The sequence below is a fragment of the Amphiura filiformis genome, chromosome 6, assembly GCF_039555335.1.
Source record: "Amphiura filiformis chromosome 6, Afil_fr2py, whole genome shotgun sequence".
Taxonomy (NCBI): Eukaryota; Metazoa; Echinodermata; class Ophiuroidea; order Amphilepidida; family Amphiuridae; genus Amphiura; species Amphiura filiformis.
The window spans coordinates 6,532,283-6,552,613 of record NC_092633.1 but is presented as its reverse complement, the minus strand read 5'-3'; the positions used below and the strand labels follow the sequence as shown (position 1 = coordinate 6,552,613).

At 35.3% G+C, this 20,331-nt stretch overlaps 1 protein-coding gene across 1 annotated transcript in view; it reads left to right on the top strand.

Annotated features, from left to right (window-relative positions):
• Positions 1 to 20,065, top strand: part of LOC140154886 (dehydrogenase/reductase SDR family member 12-like) — a 35,512-nt gene extending 15,447 nt beyond the window's left edge. The window contains exons 3-9 of the mRNA XM_072177536.1: positions 570 to 703; positions 1,700 to 1,782; positions 5,260 to 5,355; positions 7,658 to 7,804; positions 11,517 to 11,621; positions 18,467 to 18,695; positions 19,575 to 20,065. Coding sequence (XP_072033637.1) covers positions 570 to 703; positions 1,700 to 1,782; positions 5,260 to 5,355; positions 7,658 to 7,804; positions 11,517 to 11,621; positions 18,467 to 18,695; positions 19,575 to 19,687 — 907 coding nt within the window. The 3' untranslated portion in view covers positions 19,688 to 20,065. The remainder of the gene's footprint in view (positions 1 to 569; positions 704 to 1,699; positions 1,783 to 5,259; positions 5,356 to 7,657; positions 7,805 to 11,516; positions 11,622 to 18,466; positions 18,696 to 19,574) is intronic.
• Positions 20,066 to 20,331: the final 266 nt, after the last annotated feature.

The following is a 20,331-nucleotide window of genomic DNA, read 5'->3' as shown; positions in this document are numbered from 1 at the left end:
CTGATATTTAAGATTTGTATGCATTTACAGTACTTTTTAGCCCATTTTGGACAAATTTGTTGTACCTTTTGGCCATTTTTTACCATTTCCGTCCAAGTTTGTCCCCTACCTTGAAATGTACCTTGCTGCCCCCTGCAAAAGTCCTGGCTACATCACTGAGCAGATGAACACAATTTTATTCACTTCCCTCTTGGCCTTCTGTGGTATCCTGGCTGACCTGATATTTAAGATTTGTATGCATTTGTTGTGCTTTTTATTTGTTAGCCCATTTTGGATAAATTTGTTGTACTTTTTCCGCAGTTCCCTCTACCCACAGGCATATTGCAAACAATATAAAAATTTATATAAGACTATAATTATCTTATTTTCCGGTGTAGGGTCATCAGTTGGATAATAAAAAGTCTGATTGGTCCATGGTTTGGAGCTTTGCTGGTGAGCACAGTCCCTGGTTAAATAGGAAAAAGTTGTAGGTCCTTGTTTGCATGGTCTTTACAAGTAGGGACATGTGGCTTTATCACTGTATGGATGTACGATAATAACGTTTTATGAATTTTGGGTGTTTATTTCAGGAGTGGCTATACCTCTGCTTCTAAAAGCTTTGATGCCAGTGCTCTTGAAGTAGATATGAGTAGTCAGGCTTTTATGATTACTGGTGCAAATAGTGGGATTGGGAAAGCTGCAGCTGTCGCCCTGGCCAAGAAAGGTTTGTTCACTTTATTGCATATCATAAACTTTGGTATAGATTCCATTATGTAACTGCTTAAACATCATACAATAAAATATTGGTTAACTGGAAGAGGCATCAAGCCATCCATTTTTAGGTTGTCCGAAGAGACGTTCTGGCAGTATGAGTTGTGTATCTGTGTGTCAATAATGTGTAAGAAATTTGGTTAAAATTTGGTCTCATTATGAACAGTTCAAATCCTATATAGCAACCATTATGTTTTCAGAATCCTCCTTCCTAGACCTTAATTGTACACATTTTTAAACAAGCAGGAGAAATTGGTACTGCAGATATAATGATTATTAATATTTGAAAGTTGAAACCACTATTTATTATTATATGTCATAGTATAATACTTGACATTATTAAATACGATTTCGCCATCTGGAATCTTTGGTGAAGTTTTGCAGCCAGGATATTTTGTGTCACATTTTGTGGACCATTTTAACGCTGATAACTGCCTACGCTGAAAGTGATAATTTCTGTGTTTGTATTTTTTAGCACATTGCCAATTTTAAGCTACCACATTTAACCTATTTAGTACCCTCCCTAATAAACCCCCACAATGTTTTTCAAGTCTAAGCACACCCTGTTTTCGATGTGCCTGAACAAATAAAATGTGAATAAATTTACCTTATACACCTTGCGACTTAGGATTATAGCTTCTTTTAACTTTGACTTTCATTTGATTATTGTAATAATGCTGATAATAACTTCAGATAATTATTGCAATACAGCATAATTATTCAAAGGTTTTTTTTTTTATTCTTCTTCCACATGACCTCCGGTTTATAGTCTACAATTACATATCCTGAAAATCCCATCAAAATTTGACTGTACTTTTTGAGAATTTGAACCGTTCTTTTTAGTCACAATCAATCAATTTCGGTAGCAAAGTTACTACATTTTTTGTTGCATATTATATCAGATACTTGCAAGATCATGCTGTAAAATATTTTTTGCTTGCTTCTTTAGGTGGCACAGTACACATGGTGTGTCGTAATACTGAGAGAGGGGAAGCAGCCAAACAAGAAATTATTGATGACTCAGGAAACCAGGTTAGCAGGGGCCTATGTAGTAAATATATTATGTCAAAAGCATACAGTGTTCAATAGCGTTCTTTTCATAAAAGTGAACATGAATGCTCGCATACTTTGCAATATCAACATGTTTGAGTTTCAGTCTTTTCCCCTTGTTTCTGCTCTCCTTCTGACTGTATTTTAATCATGTTGGTTTTTCAATGTTTGGTTGTTTATTTTGTTGTAAAGCGCATTGAGGCTCTTCGTAATAATGCGCTATATTAAGGTTAGCCGAAAGGTTTTTCATGCGCTTGATTTCAGAGGGGCGTAAGTTCATAACAGAAACAGCCATGCAGAAAATGAACAAGCGTGCATCGGGAGGTATAAGCCTACTTTAATAATTATAATAGAATATCGATCCACGGTCAAGACATGAAACTTGGCTCAGCTCGTGCCCGGAGCTCGTTATGGGGGGGGGGGGGGCACAAGCCGTTTTCGGCAATTTTCATGAGGATTTTATAAATTTTAAATTTGATTGGGGGCACTTCCTCTGGCCCCTATGCCCGCCTCATGAAGATACGCCACCGTCTAGAAAATGTGTTGATATTAAATTTATAGAGCCTTGATATCTTTGATGAAATAAATAAATAACATCAACAACAACATCACAAAGCAATTATTATTTGTAAATCGAATTTGGGAATATTCAGCAAGACTGACTTAGCAGGCCTACAAATTTCTGAATTATATAAAGTGAAAAACAATCAATCACTGTAGTCAGCGAATCAATCAAATATACAAAAACTATAAATGAAAGGAGCTAGCAAGAAAGAATAAAGAAATAGTGAATAAAAAAAATAAAATAAAAAGAAAGAAAGAAACTTAAGAAAGAAAGAAAGAAAGAAAAAGAGAAAGAAAGAAAAAAGAAATGAAAAAAGAAAAGGAGAAAGAAAAGAGGGAAGAACAGAAGTAAAAATGAGAAAAGAGGAAAAAACCGAAATTTCAGCCACACGGGGACTCGAACCCACAAAAATTAATCATAATAGATTCAAAGTCCAACGCTCTATCCGCTCGGCCACACATCACCTTACGCAATTGATTGGCGAAAGGGATATATAATTATAATTTGACGCAATGACGTGATTACAATTAATTGCGTCCGCATAATGGCTCTTAGAATAAACGTGCATGTCGCCGCTGAAATTTTGGACAAACCCGATGGAGAAAAACCTTGTTTTTTGCAAAACTAGCTTCAATTTGGAGTGAAAATCTAATGGAATAGCAATTGGCTAAATTAACGTCCCGTAATCAAGATATTGATAATTTCACAAACCAGCTTTTTCTCAAGCAAATTCTCCAAAATGTCCCCAAAAAACGGGCTTTTAAAATTTAATCGGTACTGTATTTGGTTCTTCCCCATGGCAACATTATTTCTTTGATCGATTTGTAGTACAATATGAAAAAAAAGAAAACAATCACTCGGCGTGGATTTATATGGGGCGCACATTTGAAAAAAACGTCATGGAACGTGTTTTTGATCTTGTGAACATGGTGCGTAAAAATGCTTTAAATGAAGGATTTTCAAATTTATTCTAAAAATGTGTATATAACACACACAAAAATGTTAAGCTACATCCAATGCACCAACATTTCACTCGCTGCGACATTTGATTACTGAGAAAACTCTGTTTTAGAGAACAACTTTATACGTCTTTTATACGTTTTTTATACATTTCTTCGTGTCAGTAACCTTAAGTGTCTGTTTATTATTATTATTATTATGAATCCAAGTTAAGTCATTAGAAATTTTGTTTGTGTTAGAGGGGATATGCGGGTCCCAAACTAGCTCAGTTAACCTCCTATTAAAGTTTGTTCCGCTTATCATTGGCCAAAAAAAAAGACTCATAACATCATGTATTGATTATGGCACACACACAGTTGAGCGCACCCCCTTACACTAGTTATGTGTTGCATAATGAGCAACTTGTGGGCGTTTATTTGAATTTACACAATCTTAAGTTCAGACTTTATTAATAGACTCACACAATTACAAAAACCAAAGAATTTTCGCCAATTATAAGCTGAACAAACTGTACTCCCTAGTTATTCACTGGTTTGCACTGTACAGTGCACACTGTTGAGATCATGTGTGCAAATCAGCTGGTATAGGAACTGCAGACAGACAAGAAAGACAGGAAATTAAGTGCTCACAGTTTAATTATGTTGAGTTGAACCTTGAACAGGCATGAAAGCAGAAGAATTACGTAACTTTACACAATGTTATATGACTCTTGTATGCTGCAAGATACCGATGCCCTACCCTTAAGGGTAGACAAGGTATTGTTGGTCGAAGCAACCTAAAAGTCGATTTTCATTATCTAGATCAATATATTATTAAAAAGTAACACCTTGATGTTTTGCAAAAGTTCATTCTACAAATCGTATACTTTGCAAACTTGCTTAATTTATTGTTGTTAATGAGTTATGGACATTTTACAAAAGTGTTGTTGTTTCAGCTCTCTTTACAACGTAACTCAAGAACCGCAACACCTATAAAAGTATATCTGTGATATTTTAATTCTTCTACACAGTCGCTATGAATTGAGCAATGCAGTTTTTGCCAAAGCTCACTACCATTCGTAAGATGCTGTGAACTACCAAATCACAACAGTTTAAAATAATTAATAACCTTAAATTTGATCACAATGCAAACATTTTATGAGTGGCCCACATCAAACTACAGGTCACTCACATTCTTTTTATTTTTATGGTCCAATCCACAATAGAGTCCTACTCATGATTCAGGAAAATACAGCACTAAATTTTAAGGATTAAAAAATATTGTCCTGTTTTGCCAAATGAAACATAGCTAATTCCAATTCCTTTAGCTAGTTTTAACTGGTAATGAAAGTCAAATTATTTGGTCAGTCAATTTTGAAATAAGGGCCAAAATCATGCGTTTTTAGTATGTTTTTGGTATGCCGTAACCATCAAACCCAAAAACTTGTACAAAGACTAATATCAAGTTAATCATTCTAATTTTTGGAAAACACAATTTTGAATCTCTTTTTTAATCAATTATAAAAATTAACATAAGATATTAAAATTATGAGCAAGATTTTGAATGCTTACACTTGTTTAAAGTCTTTGAATTTTGTGACTGCAATTGTAAGAAAACATTGGCCCATTTTCCCGCAAATTGCAAAAATATAAAAATTCACTAGTTTTATTGCCAGTTATACTAACTGAAGGATTATATATAAAATATAGTGCTGTGTTTTTCTGGAATTGGGAGTAGTATGTCCCCCTCTTGGTAGCATAAAAGCAATTGTTAAAATTAATGGGAAATGTCTACAGTATGGTGATATTGTATAATGCACACCATCCGCACTTGCCTAGTTCGGTAATATCATGTGCAATTCCCACTTCAAAGCGTGTTTAGATGTATTTGTTCAAAATTACAATATTTTTGAAGTAAATGAAACTGTCAATGTAATTTCTTTCTTGATTTTGCAGAATATTCATCTACACATTGTGGATATGTCTGACCCCAAGAAAGTTTTTCAGTTTGCATCAGAGTTTGTAGAGAGTGGAAAACCTCTGAATGTTTTGGTAAGGAAATTGTGATAGCATGTATAAATTGGGGTTGATATTATAACTCATCTGAAAATCTTGCTCATTTTATGATATATTATTAAATGTGATCATTTGTTTGGAACTAAAGCTACATATTAAAGAAGTTTTTCCAATTTGCTTAATGCTTAAGTCTTATGACTAATACAGTGGGTGGAGGTGATGCCCACGCTAAGCAGTATGAATGTAATGTAGGTAAGATTACTTTCTCTTTTAACCAAGTCTGCTATTATTCAATCATCTTTATTCAAACAATTCAAACATACAAAGTCAAAGGAATAAAGAAATCAACAAATATCCGAGACAACTGGGGCCTTTACTGACCACCAGGCATGGTGAGAACGAAATACATATTACACACACACACACAAATATTAAAACACCTAAAAAATATATAGTTAAAGAATGTTAACCAGCACAATGAGCAATAGGCGACAGACACGCCACCCGGCCCTGATAGGTTATCTGAGGATATTGACTTTCCACTCTTTTTCATGCCTTCCGTGAAAGATGGAAAAAGAAGACGTGAGAGCCATTTTGGAGATGTCATTCTTCAGATCTTTGTATTTGATGTGTGACTTGGCTATTGCAGGAGGTGGTTATGGCGAGCCTTATTCGATTTTGTAATGAGACCTCTTGAACCAACCTTAAAAGCTAACTTCAGTAATGTCGCCTACCAGGGAAGCATCCGGGGGAAGCATATCTGTCAACATTGAGTTTGTGGGACTTCTCAATGTTCATTTCACAAGGCACGGTGGGTCTCAGCAGAATGATTTTTTTCCTCTGGAAATGTTAAAACAACATCAGGTTCTTGAACGGTGGGGATGACATCAGTGGGAACTGTTCCCTCTGCAGTAAGGTAGCCTGAAATGTCCACCATGATGAGAACATGTTTGTTAAGAACAAATTGGCTGTTGTCCAGAGCGAACATTATGATGCAGATGATGTTGTTATGCCGCCGAAGGTATCAATCTAGCATATGGTTGCAGTTGTTCAGGATCTGGAAAGGGTACCCTTATCTGCGGGGGCAGTTCCCGTTTAATTGTTTCCGCCCCATTTGTACAGATTTGTGTTTGCAGGTAGGCTGTCAATGGCAGCATTAATCATGTTAATAGCAAATTTAAGCATGCTCTCAGGTAAACTGTACATAAAAGATTTCCAAGTTAAATTCATATTGACCTGTCCGGTCAGCAAGAACTTGGAATATCTTGCAAATGACAAAGTCAAGGAAATCATTTTGAAATTCTCAGGTCTGTCAGTCTCCCAGGTTTATATATCAACACATTTCTGGACTTAGACCAGCATTCTGAGGGTTGAGATCACATTGAAGGATTTTAGTAAACAATATTGCCATGAAATGGTGCTTTGAGGGTAAATTTGTCAACAACCCATTTTAAAGCAGTCCGTCATTGCCCGGAGTGGAGGTTGCTTTCTTTTGCTACAGGCAGGGTTCGCAGGTTGTTGCCGCAGGTGGAAAAAACCGCGGTTTTAACCGCGGTTTTAACCACTTGGCAAAAACAGTTTTTGCCAGTTTTTGCCGGCAAAAATGGCAAAAACTAAAAAAGTGATTTATATTCAGTTTTTTCATCTCATTAAGTTACAAAAATAAGTTCCCGAGTGTAACAAGGCCAGATTTTGTAATTATAAGCAATATATTAAGATATTATAGGCATGCGTTTTCATTGCTCAAGTGCATTTAATTGAAATGTGGCATGTATCAAATTCAAAACTTTTTCATTTTAAGGACTTGATTAGACAAAAAATATGTTGAATGATTCATTAAAAGTTGTGTGTTACTGTTTATGAGTTTTTGAGTCACTTTTTAATATTTGAGTGACTATATGTGAGTTTTGCCAGTTTTTGCCATTTTTGCGGTTTAAACCAGGCAAAAACTGGCAAAAACAGTTTTTGCCAGGTTTTTGCCACTTTGCCGGCAAAAACAGGTTTTTGCCGGCAAAAACCGAACCCTGGCTACAGGATAGATTTTATGTCTTTGGGTAATTACAGGACACATATTGAAAGGTAGCTCTTCCAGAACATTTACATTTGGGAACCCATGTTATCTGGGATAGATCCAGACTTGCTGGTTGCTGGCTTGAGTACTTATGTGGGTAATACGTATTGGCCATTTGTTTAGAGAAGGTTGTTCTTTTTATGCAAGTTCACCATCAGAGAAATTAACTTTGATTAACTCCCATTCAATAGCAGAGTGCCTTACTTGGCCATCTCACCTTTATTATTTTATTATAGTCAATATTTTTGTAACTGTTGAATTCAATAGGTGAATAATGCAGGCTGTATGGTGAATGACAGAGAAGTAACTGCAGATGGTTTGGAGAAGAATTTTGCAACTAATACAATGGGCACATACCTGTTAACAACTACACTCATTCCATGTCTTAGTCAACAACCATTTAAACCCAGGGTGGTAAGTACATAATGTATGTTTGTTTGGATCACTCATTGAGTTATTTTGGGGGAAAAATTTGCAAATATCCAGTCAGCCATAGTTGAAAGAAATACTGTATTAATCTATGTATATATTGCCTTTGATAAAGAACCTGCTTGGATCAAAAGCTCAGGCCCCTAAAAACTTTGGTAAGGGTGTGTGGTGCGCTGAACTTTGGGAACTAATAACTGATTTTGGGCAAAATATGCGCTTGATGATCTGAAATTTCAACATTTTGGGGGCTCTAGAAAACTCAAATTGGGCGCAAATATAAGCGTGGAGCTAAAAAATTCCAAGTTTTTCCAAAGAGCTACAGCTCAACTGATCATACTTTTCCTACATTCGACCTTGCATGGTTTTTGAGTTGACACAGTCATGAAAATAACTATAGATACTTGACAGACCATTAGTAGCCCAGTTCTGAACCTTTTCATTGATTATTCATAACAATAGGTATCTGATGGATCAGTGAAGATAAGAAGGGATTATAATATATCCGTAACCATGATATTATAGTACATCTCGAGGAAAAAGTGCAATGGACATGTTTTCATTTTATGTTTCAAATATCCCGCGCATGAAAATTGAGTATTTAACCCAAAATGGAAAATGGAACAATTTATTGGAAATCTGTTTTAACAGATTTTTTGACATCTTTTTCTGCACTGTATTATACCTAAATTAAGAAATTTTATAAATATTCAAAGAAAATATAGGTCATCCAAAAAATGTTGATTTTTACACATTTTGGGGCAAAAAAGGAAAAATAAGCAAAAATATCAAAATCTGTTTTAACAGATTCATTCATCAAGTCATAACAAACGGCCTACATGCTTGATTTCTAATAAAATATTTAAATTGTGAAAAATATAGGTATTTATTGATTTTCATGTTTTTTCTTGCAAATATGCTAATAATATGCAAATTATGAAATTGCAAAATAAAGTTTCTACATAGCATACATCTTTCAAGTGTGATGTTCAAAATGACAGACATCAAAAAGAGATTCGATGAAATGTAAAGGTGTAGTAACAATTTTGGCATGGACTGTCTGGTTAGGCAAAGTACGGTAAGTTGAGCTGTACAATTGTCAGAGTTGGAGGCTCAAAGAACTGGAGCATGGTCCAAAGGGGGGTCTTAAGGAACTGCCGGGGAGCCTGAAAAAGAAGCCCGACCGCCACACACATACCTACAACATGTGCCCCCTCCGGGTAGTATTTAACTGAAACAACCATGTATGTATCCCTCCTACGAGATTAACTCTATGCAAGTGATATGAGTTATGCTAACAGATTATAACTGAATCAACCATGTATATCCCTCCTATGAGATTAAGTCTATGCAAGTGATATGATTATGCTAACAGATTATAAATGAATCAACCGGTGTGTATATCCCTCAGTGAAATTAGCTTTATGCAAGTAATATGAGTTATGCTAACAGATTATAACTGAATAAACCATGTGTGTGTATCCCTCCTATGAGATTAGCTCTTTACTATTGATATGAGTTATGCTAACAGATTATATATATCTGAAACAATTATCAAATGTAATTTTAACCAAAGAGAAAGATTACAAGCAATAAAAAGGCATTAAAAATGATATTGGTATCCAATTTTTCGTGTAATGTCTGATAGCCTTAGTATCAAAACATGGGAATCTGTTTGTGGACCATCTGTATGAAATGACTTTGTAAGTTAAGTGTATCTCTAGCTGAGCTCAACCTGAGAATACTGAAACTAGTCACAGGCCAAACCACTTCTTTATCACTTGCTACATTCGAATTATTTTCATTGATATTCACTGATGATATACCTGCCTAGCTTCAATTCCATGCATTTGAAATTCATCCATTAATAGCTCTTGCTCCTAATACAGGCCATTTGGGCATATGTGATGCGATCTGCTCCATGGGGCCAATAGAGGCATTTTTGAAATAATTATTACCTTATACAAACATGTCCCAGAAAAAATTACCAGGTGAATGAATTTGGACATAAATCGAGAAATAGACATTGGAATCAAAAATTTTTAAAAGCTGCGCGTAGCTCATTTTATTGTGCAGCATCATACATAAATTTTATTTGATTCAGTTGAATGGTTACAAAGAAATGAGCGATTACATAAATGCATGCACCAATGCAATTCATTCTAAGTTTGATCAACAGGCGCTTTTTTTATAGTCACTCATATTCGCTATTTATTTCATAATCCGACGGTGTTATGTTACGCTGAAGGTGAACAACCTGAATATAACTTTTGATTTGCCTTCACATTGATACACGGTGGTTGAATTATGAAATTGGATAGCTATAACATTAACAGTTTTAATTCTTTATGCAAGGTGTTTACCTTTTCAAAAACCAAGAAAGAAAGCCATGATTAAGTGATGAGCTTATCGGGGAGCTTATATAGCTTCAAATGTTTGATATTGTGCAAATTTATGTTTGGGGTTCGATAATGAACCCAAAAAAACTAACCGAGTATATGGCCGGGCGGTTTCGCAAGTTGCCGGCTCTATCATGCCACTCGCCGCCTGATTTGCAGCTTTAATCATTCATGTTGTGCAGTATGTTATATCTTAACTTTCCAAGAATATTTGAGCCAAGAATGTCAATGATCATGATGATCAAGTGCTTAAAGCTTTACGTGTGAGTTTTGATATCATTCAACATTATGTTGATGTTTTAACAAATTTAAATTTTGTATTATCATTTCTTGGAAATATTCCAAAAACATTAATGTATAAGAAAACTTTAACATTAAAAGACATTTGCCACTTGTCTGCCCATGGGAACAATGCATTCAAGTCTTTCTATAAGGCTGCATGATCTTCTGGTCCTTTTATCTCATGATATAGAACACTATTGTCAGCGAATAGTCTAATGGTAGATTCCAGCTCCTCAGTGTTGTCGTTGATATAGATAAAGAAGACGTTGGGTCCTAACACAGACCCCTGGGGCACACCAGATTTTACAGGTGCCCAATTTGCAAGTTCCAAGTGCCATAATGGTGCAACTGCAATTTGGCAGCAAGCCTCTGGTGCCGCACCTTATCAAAGGCTTTGCTAAAATGTAGCATGGGAATATCAGTCTGATTGGTTCTGTTTTGGCATTCTACCTAATCATGGATGACTTCCAGCAGCTGAGTTTCACATGAGCACTTTTCACTGAAACCATGTTGATTTTTTACTATGATATTATATGCGGCAAGATGGTTTGAGATAAGACTATGTGTTCCATCAATTTACATGAAATACGAGTTAAACTAAAAGGTCTGTAGTTCTCAGGTGAAGAGTTTACTCCCTTTTTGTATATGCCAGTGACAAAAGCTTTTCTCCAATCATCTGGAAGAGTTCCTGTTGCATAGGATTGTTGAAAGATGGAATGCAGCATTGGTGCAAGTTCAATGATATGTTTATCATGAAGCATACTGGCTTGTATACTGTCTGGTCCCCCTGCCTTGTTGATGTTTTATTTGAGTAAGCTGTTTTATTACTCATTGTAACTCAATTATGTCAAGCTTGAATATTTGAAAAGACAGAGTATCCTTTGTTAGGAATTGCAGATAAGTTCTCGTCAGTAAATACGGAGGAAAACTGTTTGTTTAGGGCTTCAACCCAGGCTTGATAAATCAGAGACACATGTTTCCCCATCTGATATTAACCTCTTTGTTTCTTTCTTTTTCAGATAACAGTATCTTCAGGTGGAATGTACACACAAAAGCTAGATTTGACAAACTTGCAATCAGATAATGGGTCATTTGATGGCACAATGGTATATGCACATCAAAAGGTAAGAAACATTGCTCACATCAGTTTCATAGTTCACCAGTTTCTTGTTTGTAACATTAAAAGATGATTTTAATGATGTCCATGATATAGAGGCTGGTGAACAGATATTATGTTAAAGAAACTTTTCAGAAAAAGCTTGTTCACTTTTTGGAGGAAGCACAAGGTGTTGTAACGAGTCACCCTTGAGTCTCGTCTCAAATCAAGTCAAGTCAACTGTGGTTGAGTGACAAGTCAAGTCAAGTGATTTATTGACTTTGCTAAGTCAAATCAAGTCAAGTCAGAAACCTTGTCAAGTCAAGTCAACACATTGATCAAGTCAAGTCAAGTCAAAAACTTTGCTTGAGTCAGTAGTTGACTCAAACAAGATACCTTGAGTCACTTGAGAGTGGTAACTGAACACATTTAATCACAGGCACACTGACACAGTAGTATTATACAAGTTGATTTTTATTAACAAGGCCTTTTTATAGGGTTACACAATACTAATTCTTATTATAGTTTTAAAGCTTTTTAATAGAGGTTATCCATGTTCTATAAGCTGCATATTCTATCAGCGATTGCTATACCTTGTTTAGGGCTTTCAAAAGAAGCACCTGCAAGGGGATGACACTCTTATTCACATGTTCATTTACAACGCAAACCTATATCGAATCCCGGTGGTTTGCGAATAATGAAATGTCCGCATCCCTGGATCAATTAAACCCTGGTATGAATTGTTTATTAGCTTTCGCCACGATCCGTTTTGCAGTATTGGCCTACTAGGCCTTGGCCTAGCCTATGACTATGTCATGTGATGAGAGATTCTGTTGATTAAATTGTATTTTTATGCTTCTTGATTATTCAAACAGATAGTATATACTTACTGGCAGCATTTATTAGTAATTTATTTGGATTTAAAGAAGAGAAATAAGGAAATATCGTCAACAGAGATTGTGTATCTTGTATTTATGAATTGTGATGTAATAAGACAAATATGAAAGCAAAATAACAATACAAGATATAACGAAAGAAGCAAATATAAAACAGAATGGTCAAGTCTCATTTTTACCTGTTAGCCTACTCCTTTCATGTATCACTGATTTAACATGTCTCGGGGAGAATTCTAGTCTTTGATACTACGCTACCACTTGTATGTTTAGTGCGTTTGATACTCATCTATATGAGGACTGCACAACCATGGAAGAAGAAGAAGGCTAGTCTTTTTCATCAGTCGTTTATAAAAGTATTAGGGGCAAGTTCGGTCCCGTTACAATACTACGGGAACCAGCGCCTTTGGTTAGAAGTCACACATGAGTAAATGGATAACCTCTATTCATATTATTTTGTTACGTACTATAAAGTTGACATTCATTTTATTTCAACTAGTAACTTGGCATTGGCATTATCATGCATGTATGTCGCAAATTCAGAAGAAGGGCTTTGTGGTCACTATGTAATCCAATTTTGTGCCATTAAGTAGCAGTTCATAACAGTAACATATCAACGCTTTAAGAATTGCATAAGTTGCCAGTTGCCCCAGACATTTGGCCACAAAATATTTATTTTCTTTCAAAGGTAAGAAGCTGTAAGAGTGTTTCAACTGCCTGAAGATACACAGATTCAGTCATAGAGCTATTTGCTTGCACTCTTCTGCTGCATGATAGTCATTAGTCATATTACCCAAGTCAAGTAAAGTCAGGTCAAGTCAGCACATTAGTCAAGTAAAAAACAATTGCAGTGATACAAGTCAAGTCAAGTCACCAACAATTGTGACTCAATTGATTTGAGTCTCAGTTGTTTTATTTTATTAGAACTTATTTTGTCTTGGGTAAAGCTCAGTGATCAACAGTGTTTTCCAGTAAGGCTTTGGGGTCAAACAAAATACATCAAAATACATTAGAATTATACACACTTTAATACTGCAGTAACAAGTTATCATTTAATTGTAGCAAAATAAATGTTTCAGAGAAAGTCTAGGTCGATCAAATATATAGTTCATTTGCAGTTGTCACAAAAGTACCATGCCAGATTACTTTATTTCTGTTGCATTCTTGCATAAAATATGCATGTAGTGGTGTAGCCAAGGGGTGGATATGTGTAACTTAAGTCAAGTATGTCGCTTTGGGGCTCTAGTCCCCCCCTGCCTGTTTTACACCAAAACATGAAAATAATTCAGCATATAGATCATCACAACCGAGCATCACACACTTTGATACTTCAGTAACAAGTTATTATTTAATTCTGGCAACATAAATGTTTCACAGAAAGTAGGTCGGTCAAATTAGTTCATCAGTAGTCACAAGAGATGCCATTTTAATCTATTTCTCTGGTTCTTACATGAAATATGCATGCGGTGGTCTGTAGCCAAGGGGTGGATCTGCTAATCCATTTGCATTCCTGTTACTATAGTTTTTTTCAGCTTATAATTCGCGTAAACAATAAGGCTCAGTCATAACATTGTGACTGTGTATTGATGTAGAGTTGTGTGCATGCAGTTGGGTGCAACTTACACTAGTTTTTTATGCAGGACTGGCGCTCGCTTATTCTCGCTTTCGCGAAAGTAAATAGGGACTTTATAACAAAAGGTGAATAATTTTTGCCAATTATAAGCCGAACTAACTGTAGGGAAGCTATCTCAGCTGACAATATTTGTTGCTGTGAAAGTTGTTGTTTTGAGAAAATCTAGCAGGGATGCCATGCCATTGTAAAATAGTTTGTGATATGCCTATGAGGGACAGATAGCACATCAACAGGAAAAGTCCCTGTGATTATGCTTAGAGAATTCTCACATATTCATGAGGGCTGTTTGTTCTTTTGTTGAAGCATGTTGCATGCCTTATTTATATTTACAGCGTCACCTGTTGCACTTAATAGAACAATTGGCCTTCATTAATGATGCGCTGAACTTTGCCAGTTGGAGAAGGCATATGCAGACAGATATTGAGGAAGAATCAAAACATTAATTTTATACGGCCTAATAGAAGCCAAATGCTATTTGATACGCAGGGGATAAGTTTGTAATGATTGGTGTTGAACAAAATCCCGGGAACAAAATATGTGGCTGTGTATTGTTTAGGCTGATGTTGTTGTAAACTCTGTGATAAAAAATACTTGAAAATGCTGTTTTGTTATCGATGATAAAGGAAATGTGTATGGTAATTGTTCAATATTTGATTACCTACTGGATACGCTGTGAATATTTAACAAAATTTCAAAAATAAGTCGGGTCAGGTGGGGTATGAAAAGTGGGGTACGAAAAGTAGGGTATGAGAAGTAGGGTCACAAATTGTTACAACCCAGTTTTTGATCACTGTTTCCTCAATTCTCAGCTGATATTAACAAACAAGGTCCGCTTTAAATAAAGCAGAACTAAAGGGTACATGTATTTGGCTGCTAGTTTTAATTTTGAGACATTTGTCTTTGTTTAGGATATACATGGGTGAACATAACTGATCCTTTTATTTGCTGTCTCTATATAGCCTATACCTCGGATGAAAATACTTTTCACTACAAATAATTTGAAGTCAAATCTTAAATCTTAATATTTGAATGTTTTCACTAAATCTGTTTGATTAGTACTGCATGTGCTTGATTGCTGATAATGCATGATCACATATTATTTGGTATCACAATTATGACCTTTGGACAAGATATATTGATTGAACAATGTAAAGAGCAATGTACTGTAAAAGCATATAGCTTTTGTCTGGTTGTTATTTTCGTGGTAACTGATTGGAACCCTAAAAGCGCAAAAATAAACAGAGGTTGATGAACATTTGCATTTTTAGTTTTACAGTATCTCATCCTGGTGGCAAATACTTTGGAATGGATGAGTTTAAGATTAGGGATGCTTTCTTCTCGTTAATCAGAAATATTCAAGTTGATCATTATTATGTGGTAAAATCTTCATAAAACTTTTTTCTTTTGGAGTTCAGAATTATGAAACATACATCTTAGTTATGCCTTGGAATCAATACATTATGTTCAAATTTTTTTGATAAAAGTCTTTACTGGAAGTAAGTCAGAGCAGAAAAGTTGAGAAACAACTTTCCTGGTCAGAGTAATTCAGAAAGGGTAAAATTAAAGCACAGTCATATTTTACTTTCAGAGCAAGTACTAGTAGATTAACTGCCCAAAATTACAAAAAAACAACAACAACACAATATTATTTTCCTGAGATAAATAGCTGAATTCTATGCAAAATGTTTGTAAAGTTTAACAATAAGTTAATAAGTTCATGTTGACAAATATAACAATTAAGTTGCCTGGTACAGGGATAACAAGAATGATAAAGAACATTTGTAGAGCACTTTATGCAAAAGCCTCAAAAGCACTAATACACATATAAAAGCATGTGGCAGTAAAATTTAGATAATGCAATTTCAAAAACAAAGTGGTATACACAGTTTTAAAAGTCCCTCATTGAATATAAAGTGAAAGAATATTGTACAACCTGTTCAATGTCAGAACTCAGAAACACTATACTAAACTAAAATATGGCTTCACATAGCAACAACAGAAAATAGAGTAGAACTAGACACACTTTGGACAGACAAGACCCGAGACAAGATGGGTAACGGAGAAAACCGGAACCGGCAATAAAACTGCAGCTGAAGACGGAAAGGACAAAGAAAAAAAAAGAAGAAGAAGAAAAAAAAAGGAGTCAGTCCAAAGTAAATGTACATGTATAACTAAAGAAGTATTTATAAAATGATCATATCAGTAACAGAATAAGAAATATACATACATGATGTCAATTGAAACAAAATATGAGTTAGCAGTCAAAAACAATTTTAGAGGTGTGTTTTCAGCTTCTTATTGAACACCTTGACACTGACAAAGTTCTTTCAATCACCAAGTAAAGAGTTTGTAGAACTTCTACTAGTACTACATGTAGTTGCTAAACTAGTACTAGTAGTCACAGAGTGAAGTTTGTCCTCAATGTTTTAATGATAAAATGATAAGTTCATATTTTCACATCTATTACAAAATCCAAATGCTATTTATTAGAAAGTCAATAGTTAGTCTGCACCATGATATGAATGCTGATGTCTGGTTTGGGATATCTTGAACATTTGACGTCAAGTTCTTTTTACACACATAGTTCATAAGTTCTTCACACTGATATGAAACCCACTGTCCTTCTGTATTGCCAAAATTAATAGCTCCACAATCTTGAGGAAATGGTTTGTCTGGTTCTCCAGGAGCCCATTTTGTGTACCCAAGTTGTAATCCATCACTCCATGCCCATTCATTTGTTGTTGTCGTCTTGTCAGTCAGTCCAGTCCAGGCTTCTTTTCCATCGGTCAGATTTCGAACAAAGTCATTTTCTTCAGGGCTTACTATGCTCACAAGTTCACCACCATCTTTTTGACAGGATCCATGCCTTGCATCAGTCCAGTTCTTTGGTGTGGTATTGTAAAAGCGATAACACTGACTAGTTTCAGGGAACAATATCCATGGTGGTGAACAAAGTTTAGTAGGTGTAACAGAGTTATCCTGATCCCTGTTCAAGGTGTAACAACTTATTAGTGCAATTGAAGACATGAAAAACAAACATTTCAGTTGTGCCATCTTTGTCGCAGTGGTTATAGTCTGTTAATACTGGTGGTTGCGAAATGATCCAAATGTGGAAGATATCTGGCAAGGCTTTTAAAAGTTACAGTGCTAAAGTTGAGATAAGTGATTATTGTGATTATTGATTTGAATGTGCCTTTTCATCTATATAAAGTAATCAAAGCAGAAAGTTTGAAGACAACAGATTTCACAATGTCAAGTCCAAAAGTAGCTAGCTTCATCAAAGTTGTGATATACCATTTGTGAACAGACACAGGGAACAAACACTGCCTTTCTAGATGTAGTCTACATGAACACTGGAGAGATTTACATAGACAATAAAAAGATATTCTAACTTTAATTGTAAGGTCACACATGGGTTCACACGTGTGCTGATCACGTTAATAGGCTTGGTGTGTTTACCAATGATCTTCAGCTTTATTTACCCTGGCTTTATCTGGTTAGTATAGTGTACAATTATTGATACAATGAATCATGGCTTAGTGAAATAAAACAATTTAAAAAGTAATGAGTTGTTGAGTTGATAAGAAATGCTATAATCAATATTTTGGATATCACTTTGAATTTGTTGTCTTTGTATGGTTGTGTTTTTTTTAAAAGAAATTATGAATGACATTGATGTGAGTGTGCTTTGTAGAATGAAACATGATATTATTATGTGAGAAAAATCAGTTGAAAAAAATCAAACTGGGTTTAATACTGTAATTTGTAAAAAAAAAATATTGTTATCCAGTACTTTTGACATTTTTGGGTATTGTATGACTCCATGGTATTAACCCTTATCTTGCTTGGTGCAGCTGGGAGGAGGGGGCAACAACAATCCTTGATGGTTTCACTTAGCCGGTGCACTTAACAGTAAACACTCAATGATTAAAGCCAAACATGTTTCATTTGGAATTTTGGCTAAATTATGTCTTTTGTCCTATAGCAATGTTCAGTGAAAATTGCATATCATGTGTGGACTATTTTATAGCTGAAATCAACTTTGGCCTATATTTTGTGAATTTAGTAATGGTGCACACACACAATGACAGCATAGTGACATTATGTGCTATTAGATATATGTGAAGTTGGTACTTCTTTTGGTATGTATAGAGGGGACAATACCAAAATATTGTTTAGTATTATGCAATCCAGAAGAGGTTGCAATAACTCCTCCGTTCCCCAGTAAGGCATGTTACTCAAAAATCAAATCAAATTATTAAAATAATGTTTCTAGCTATCATGCCAAATATGTTTGACTGAATAGTTTAGCAATGATATTTTTGATTTCTTTAATTTTCTATGCAGCGACAGCAAATAATTATGACAGAGCAGTGGGCCAAGAAATTCCCAGAAATCCATTTTTCAGTGATGCATCCTGGATGGGCTGACACACCAGCTGTACGTACATCAATGCCGGGGTTCTACAATTCTATGAAGAATAAACTAAGAACACCAGAGGAGGGGGCAGATACCATTGTATGGCTAGCTGTAGCTGAGGCTGCGGTCAACCAGCCTAGTGGACAATTTTACCTCGGTAAGTGCATGTGTCAGGAAGTTCACAGATGGCTATATTGGCACTCTCAAGTAAAACCCGGGAGTAAAACATGCAGGATCTGCAGTGCAGATAAACTAAAAAATGTGTACTGCATTTTTACTTGGGAGACAACATGTTTTTTAATGAGTCTACTGCCAACTTGGTCAAAATGTGGTCTCTACATGTAAACAATATAAACCATGTTGCAGAAATAGATGTTTTTGAATTAGTGTTTTCCCACCGGGTTTTCCCAAAGTTAAAAGGCACTAACCCCAAACAGCAGAAAATGCTTGACCTTGAGAGTGGATACTTGAGGTATGCTAAAACTATGCTTTCATAAATAAGTAGCTGCGTAATGATTATCTGTCCCCAGGGGCAGGCAAATTTCAAAATGGTCTGCCAAAAAATACCTGCCCCCTTCTCGCCATGCATTTTTACTCTCTCTCTTCATATCGACCCCTACACTACACCCCTGGTCAATTTTGAGCTTATTTTTGCATTTTTTTCAAAAATTATAGCGCATTGGTGACAAGTAAGATATGCATATGTAGGGGCAAGGACTACAACTACTGCACTGGAAATTTTATTTCAGCACAGACAACAGTTGTGGAGTTAGTCAAAAATGAGGAAAACCAATATTTGATCAATAAATCAATAACTACTTGCCTTGAGTTGCTGAATTTTCAGTGCAGTAGTTGTAGTCCTTGCCCCTATAATATACATATCTTACTTGTCACCAATGCGCTATAATTTTTGAGAAAAATGCAACAATAGGCACAAAATTGGCTAGGGGTGTAGTACCCTTAAGTTACTAGGTATACAATTATTATTGTTGGTGTGGTGTTAACTGTCATAATTATTCCTACTTCTTTATTCCAGATCGTAAACCGCAGTCAACTCATTTGAGTCTAGCATGGACAAGATCCAAACCAGAAGAGGAAGAAAAATTAATGACTGTCGTAGAAGAAATGGCCAAGAAATTCAAAATGTGAATGTGAAAGTGGAAACTGAATCATGTTGTAGAAATGACTAATGCAATGAGGCTCTACTCCTCAATCACAGGTCATAAAACCAGAACGGGTTATGTCCACTTGATGAAAATGTCTGCCACATACTTTCATATACTCTCTGTGCCTTGAGTGTCTGTCCTACAAACTACAAAGAATATCATCATTTTTGCTTGAATTTTTGAGAACGAAATGTGAACAATTCACATTTTTAAACCCCTCTTGAATGACATTGATGTGAGTGTGCATTGTAGAATGATATTATTATGTGGGAATAATCAGTCCGAAAGAAATCAAACTGGGTTTAATACTGTAATTTATAACAAATTATATTGTTATCCAATACTTTTGACATTTTGGGTACTATATGACTCCATGGTAATAACCATGGTTTTTCACCTAGCTGGTGCACTTAAACTCTCAAATAGATCACTAAATGATTAAAGCCAACCAACCAAACAAGTCTCATTTGGAATTTTGGCTACATTGTGTTTTTCTTACAGCAATGTTCAGTGAAAATTACATATCTTGTGTGGACTATTTTATAGCTGAATCAACTTTGGCCTATATTTTGTGAATTTCCTAATTTAGTAATGGTGCACACACATCCCCCACCCACCTCCACAATG